The sequence below is a fragment of the Lipotes vexillifer genome, unplaced genomic scaffold (genome assembly GCF_000442215.2).
Source record: "Lipotes vexillifer unplaced genomic scaffold, Lipotes_vexillifer_v1.1 scaffold412, whole genome shotgun sequence".
NCBI lineage: Eukaryota > Metazoa > Chordata > Mammalia > Artiodactyla > Lipotidae > Lipotes > Lipotes vexillifer.
The window spans coordinates 1,387,389-1,393,520 of NW_006798464.1; the positions used below are offsets into that span (position 1 = coordinate 1,387,389).

The 6,132-nt window shown below is 43.9% G+C and overlaps 2 protein-coding genes across 2 annotated transcripts in view; both read right to left on the reverse strand.

The window, feature by feature from the left end:
* CIB1 (calcium and integrin binding 1) overlaps positions 1-440 on the reverse strand; it is a 3,256-nt gene extending 2,816 nt beyond the window's left edge. The window contains exons 1-2 of the mRNA XM_007470533.1: positions 229-440; positions 57-91 (exon numbers count right to left, since the gene is read on the reverse strand). Of these exons, the coding sequence (XP_007470595.1) occupies positions 57-91; positions 229-279 (86 nt within the window). The 5' untranslated portion in view covers positions 280-440. The remainder of the gene's footprint in view (positions 1-56; positions 92-228) is intronic.
* A 2,313-nt stretch (positions 441-2,753) lies between these two features.
* On the reverse strand, positions 2,754-3,086 carry LOC103080921 (inhibitor of growth protein 1-like). The gene is given in 1 exon segment (XM_082931501.1): positions 2,754-3,086. A coding segment is annotated over 1 exon segment (333 nt).
* Between the last annotated feature and the right edge of the window lie 3,046 nt (positions 3,087-6,132).

The following is a 6,132-nucleotide window of genomic DNA, read 5'->3' on the forward strand; positions in this document are numbered from 1 at the left end:
CACCCCCGAAGTCGTCCCTAGAAGATCCCGGAGGTAAGGTTCGAGACAGCACTTACAGGAGGATCTCCTGTTTGGTCAGGAACGTCAAGTCCTGGAAGGTAAAACAAGACAGGGGGTCAGCGGGCGGCCCGGGGCCAGAGGCCGCGTCCGCCGCCCTGCCGCCGCTCGGGGACACCCCCACCCGCCCAAGCGCAGGGCAAACTCCCTGGGGACTGGCGTCTCACGTACCTGGTACTCGACCAGCAGCTCCTTGGACAGGCGACTGCCCGAGGCCCCCATCGCTGCGCCGCGCGTACAACTCCGCCAACTCGTCTCGGGACACCGGCAACTTTCTCACTTCCGCCCTCGGGCAGCGTCACCGCCCAGTCCCCGCTGCAACCGCTCCAGGGGCCACCGCCCCCAGGCCCGCCCCTCCTTAAAGTTCCCAGGCGCTCCCCGCCCGGTTCAGCCAGCTGGATCCCGGCTCCAGGCAGTTCCAGGCGAGCTGGAGGCGGGGCCCGCGGCGGGGCCGGACGCTCCAGGGCGGAGCCCAGGCCGCACGACCCCGCCTCCTGGATGGGCGGGACGGGCCGCGCCGCGTGCCTGCGTGCAGGTTGCGCAGGCGTTAAGGGTGCCACGACCTCGCTATGGCCCCGGCAGGATTTCGGGGGAAGGTGAGCGTGTCCGCCTCACCTGCAGTGCGTGGCGGCGAGGGCGGGGCGGCTTTGTGTGGAGACCGGTGAGGGGCATTAGGGAAGTGTTTGGAGCAAGGGTAACCGAGAAACCTCGTGACTCGCTGAGTGGCCCGAGGCGGTCGGCTGCCCCTCTGCCCAATGAGGACTCTTCCACCCAGACGTTACCACCGGGCACCTGCCGTACGTGTTGCAACCCTCATACCAACTCTCCAGAAATAACCATAACCTTTCTGCCTACTGAGGCCGTTTACTGAGGGCCCACTGAAGCGCTCTGCATAACTTCAGTTCTTACAACAGTTCTGCAGGGTAAGTTACCGTTTTACAAATTTGGAAATGCAGAGGCTCAGGGGAGTTCAGTGACTTGTCTAGACTCGGTCATTTACGAAGCCGTCTCTCCAGGCTAAGGCTCTTTTCAAGAATCCGCCCTGCTGTACTCATTCCAGCCTACATGCTGTCCTCTGACCCCACCCTGCGTCCAGACTGCATGCTGGGGGAGGCAGGGATCGAAGCTGACCTGTTTGCTCTTGTCCCCTCTCAACTCCTAGGACAATGCTTGACACATGGTAGGCTCTCAATATTTATTGGATGCATGCATGAATTAATTAACCTACACTGTTCCAAAAGGTGAGGGTCACAAGCTACTGCGTGGAGGAGGTGGAGGTGCGGTTAATTTTTTTTTTCCACATCTTTATTGGAGTATAATTGCTTTACATTGTTGTGTTAGTTGCTGCTGTATAACAAAGTGAATCAGCTATATGTATACATATATCCCCATATCCCCTCCCTCTTGCGTCTTCCTCCCACCCTCCCTATCCCACTCCTCTAGGTGGTCACAAAACACCAAGCTGATCTCCCTGTGCTATGTGGCTGCTTCCCACTAGCTATCTATTTTACATTTGGTAGTGCATATATGTCCATGCCACTCTCTCAGTTCGTCCCAGCTTACCCTTTCCCCTCCCCGTGTCCTCAAGTCCATTCTCTACATCTATGTCTTTATTCCTGTCCTGCCCCTACGTTCTTCAGAACCATTTTTTTTAAGATTCTATATATATGTATCAGCATACAGTATTTGTTTTTCTCTTTCTGACTTACTTCACTCTGATAAAAGACTCTAAGTCCACCCACCTCACTACAGATAACTCAATTTCGTTTCTTTTTATGGCTGAGTAATATTCCATTGTGTATATGTGCCCATCTTATTTTTTAATTTATTAATTTTTTTATTTTTGGCTGCATTGGCTCCTTTGTTGCTGTGCATGGGCTTTCTCTAGTGGTGGTGAGCGGGGGCTACTCTTTGTTGTGGTGCGTGGCCTTCTCGCTGTGGTGGCTTCTCTTGTTGCAGAGCACGGGCTCTAGGTGCACGGGCTTCAGTAGTTGTGCCACATGGGCTCAGTAGCTGTGGCTCGTGGGCTCTAGAGCGCAGGCTCAGTAGTTGGGACGCACAGGCTTAGTTGCTCCGTGGCATGTGGGATCTTCCCAGACCAGGGCATGAACCCATGTCCCCTGCATTGGCAGGCAGACTCCTAACCACTGTGCCACCAGGGAAGCCCATGCCACATCTTCTTTATCCATTCATCCGTCAGTGGACACTTAGGTTGCTTCCCATGTCGTGGCTATTGTAAATAGTGCTGCAGTGAACAATGTGGTACATGACTCCTTTTGAATTATGGTTCTCTCAGGGTATTTGCCCAGTAATGGGATTGCTGGGTCATATGGTAGTTCTATTTAGTTTTTTTAAGGAACCTCCATACTGTTCTCCATAGTGGCTGTATCAATTTACATTCCTACCAGCAGTGCAAGAGGGTTCCCTTTTAAAATTTTTTTAAATTTTTTAATTTAAAAAATTAAATTTTTTTTAATTCAAACCTATATTTGCAGTTTCCAAATGCTAATCCATAGACCACTTTCTCGTTACACGTGCACCAACGGAAAAGCAAAGAGAGCCCCTGTCATCCCACGAGAGGAACAGCTCCTCTTCCAACAGTCTTCAGAAGGCTACACGTGCAGTCCCTGCGCCCGTCCAGGTGGCGATGCAATACACAGCTCGCCCTGCTTGCCTCGGTCCAGCCAGGCCTGCCACTACCTTTTGTAGGCCTGCTCCTTTTTGGACTTCTCCAGGGCCTTGTCCATGGTCTACTCGTTCTCCCCTCAACATTTGGGGCAGTACCACTTGCCCTTGGGTTTATGGTTCAGCCCCACGCAGGAGAAATGGAACCACTTGATGGGGCACTCGTCATTGTCACAGCTGATCATCTCTCCATAGGAGACCTGATTGCACAGACAGTACGTGGGCTTGTTCGGGTCAATGGGAAGGTCCGCAGGGGATGCTTCCCTCTCGGCTTTGGCCTTGAAGCGTTTCTTCTTCTTGGAGGCCTTCGCCTTCTTCTCTGTAGAATTTTTGATGATGGCCATTCTGACCCATGTGAGGTGATACCTCATTGTAGTTTGATTTGCATTTCTCTAATTATTAGTGATATTGAGCATCCTTTCATGTGTTTGTTGGCAATCTGTATATCTTCTTTGGAGAAATGTCTGTTTAGGTCTTCTGCCCATTTTTGGATTGGGTTGTTTGTTTTTTTGATACTGAGCTGCATGAGCTGCTTGTATATTTTGGAGATTAATCCTTTGTCAGTTGCTTCACTTGCAAATATTTTCTCCCATTCTGAGGGTTGTCTTTTTGTCTTGTTTATGGTTTCCCTTGCTGTGCATAAGCTTTTAAGTTTCATTAGGTCTCATATGTTTATTTTTGTTTTTACTTCCATTTCTCTAGGGGATGGGTCAAAAAGGATCTTGCTATGATTTATGTCATAGAGTGTTCTGCCTGTATTTTCCCCTAAGAGTTTTGTAGTGTCTGGCCTTATATTTAGGTCTTTAATCTACTTGAGGTTATTTTTGTGTATGGTGTTAGAAAGTGTTCTAATTTCATTCTTTTACATGTAGTTGTCCAGTTTTCCCAGGACCACTTACTGAAGAGACTGTCTTTTCTCCATTGTCTATTCTTGCCTCCTTTATCAAAGATAAGGTGACCATATGTGCATGAGTTTATCTCTGGGCTTTCTATCCTGTTCCATTGATCTATATTTTTGTTTTTGTGCCAGTACCATACTGTCTTGATTACTGTAGCTTTGTAGTATAATCTGAAGTCAGGGACCCTGATTCCTCCAGCTCCGTTTTTCTTTCTCAAGATTGCTTTGGCTTTTCAGGGTCTTTTGTGTTTCCATACAAATTGTGAAATTTTTTGTTCTAGTTCTGTGAAAAAATGCCATTGGTAGTTTGATAGGGATTGCATTGAATCTGTAGATTGCTTTGGGTAGTATAGCCATTTTCACAATATTGATTCTTCCAATCCAAGAACATGGTATGTGTCTCCATCTGTTTGTTTGTATCATCTTTAATTTCTTTCATCAGTGTCTTATAGTTTTTTGTCTCCTTAAGTAGGTTTATTCCTAGGTATTTTATTCTTTTTGTTGCAATGGTAAATGGAAGTGTTTACTTAATTTCTCTTTCTGATCTTTCGTTGTTAGTGTATAGGAATGCAAGAGATTTCTGTGCATTAATTTTGTAGCCTACCACTTTACCAAATTCATTGATTAGCTCTAGTAGTTTTCTGGCAGCATCTTTAGGATTCTCTATGTAAAGTATCATGTCATCTGCAAACAGTGACAGTTTTACTTCTTCTTTTCCAATTTGGATTCCTTTTATTTCTTTTTCTTCTCTGATTGCTGTGGCTAAAACTTCCAAAACTATGTTGAATAATAGTAGTGAGAGTGGGCAACCTTGTCTTGTTCCTGATCTTAGTGAAAATGGTTTCAGTTTTTCACCATTGAGAACGATGTTGGCTGTGGGTTTGTCATATATGGCCTTTATTATGTTGAGGTAAGTTCCCTCTGTGCCTACCTTCTGGAGAGTTTTTATCATAAATGGGTATTGAATTTTGTCAATAGCTTTTTCTGCATCTGTTGAGATTATCATATGATTTTTATCCTTCAGTTTATTAATATGGTGTATCACATTGATTGATTTGCGTATATTGAGGAATCCTTGCATTCCTGGGATAAACCCCACTTGATCATGGTGTATGATCCTTTTAATGTGCTGCTGGATTCTGTTTGCTAGTATTATGTTGAGGATTTTTGCATCTGTGTTCACCAGTGATATTGACCTGTAGTTTTCTTTTTTTGTGACATCTTTGTCTGGTTTTGGTATCAGGGTGATGGTGGCCTTGTAGAATGAGTTTGGGAGTGTTCCTCCCTCTGCTATACCTTGGAAGAGTTTTAGAAGGATAGGTGTTAGCTCTTCTCTAAATGTTTGATAGAATTCACCTGTGAATCCATCAGGTCCTGCACTTTTGTTTGTCGGAAGATTTTTCATCACAGTCTCAATTTCAGTGCTTGTGATTGGTCTGTTTATATTTTCTATTTCTTCCTGGTTCACTCTTGGAAGGTTGTGCTTTTCCAAGAATTTGTCCATTTTTTCCAGGTTGTCCATTTTATTGGCATATAGTAGCTTGTAGTAACGTCTCATGATCTTTTTATTTCTGGAGTGCCAGTTGTTACTTCTCCTTTTTCATTTCTAATTCTATTGATTTGAGTCTTCTCCCTTTTTTTCTTGATGAGTCTGGCTAATGGTTTATCAGTTTTGTTTATCTTCTCAAAGAACCAGCTTTTACTTTCCTTGATCTTTGCTGTCATTTCCTTTATTTCTTTTTCCTTTATTTCTGATCTGATCTTTATGATTTCTTTCCTTATGCTAACTTTGGGGTTTTTTTGTTCTTCTTTCTCTAATTGCTTTAGGTGTAAGGTTAGGTTGTTTATTTGAGATTTTTCTTGTTTCTTGAGGTAGGATTGTATTGCTGTAAACTTCCCTCTTAAAACTGCTTTTGCTGCATCCCATAGGTTTTGGGTTGTCATGTTTCCATTGTCATTTGTTTCTAGGTATTTTTTAATTTCTTCTGATTTCTTCAGTGATTTCTTGGTTTTTTAGTATTGTTTAGCCTCCATGTGTTTGTATTTTTTACAGTTTTTTTCCTGTAATTGATATCTAGTCTCATAGCGTTGTGGTCAGAAAAGATGCTTGATAGATACGATTTTAGTTTTCTTAAATGTACCAAGGCTAGATTTGTGATCCAAGATATGATCTATCCTAGAGAATGTTCCATGAGCATTTGAGAAGAAAGTGTATTCTGTTGTTTTTGGATGGAATGTTCTATAAATATCAATTAACTCCATCTTGTTTAATGTATCATTTAAAGCTTGTGATTTCTTATTTATTTTCATTTTGACTGATGTGTCCATTGGTGAAAGTGGGGTGTTGAAGTCCCCTACTATTTTTGTGTTACTGTTAATTTCCCCTTTTATGGCTGTTAGATTTGCCTTATGTATTGAGGTGCTCCTATGTTGGGTACATAAATATTTACAATTGTTATATCTTCTTCTTCTTTTTTTTTTTTTTTTTTTTT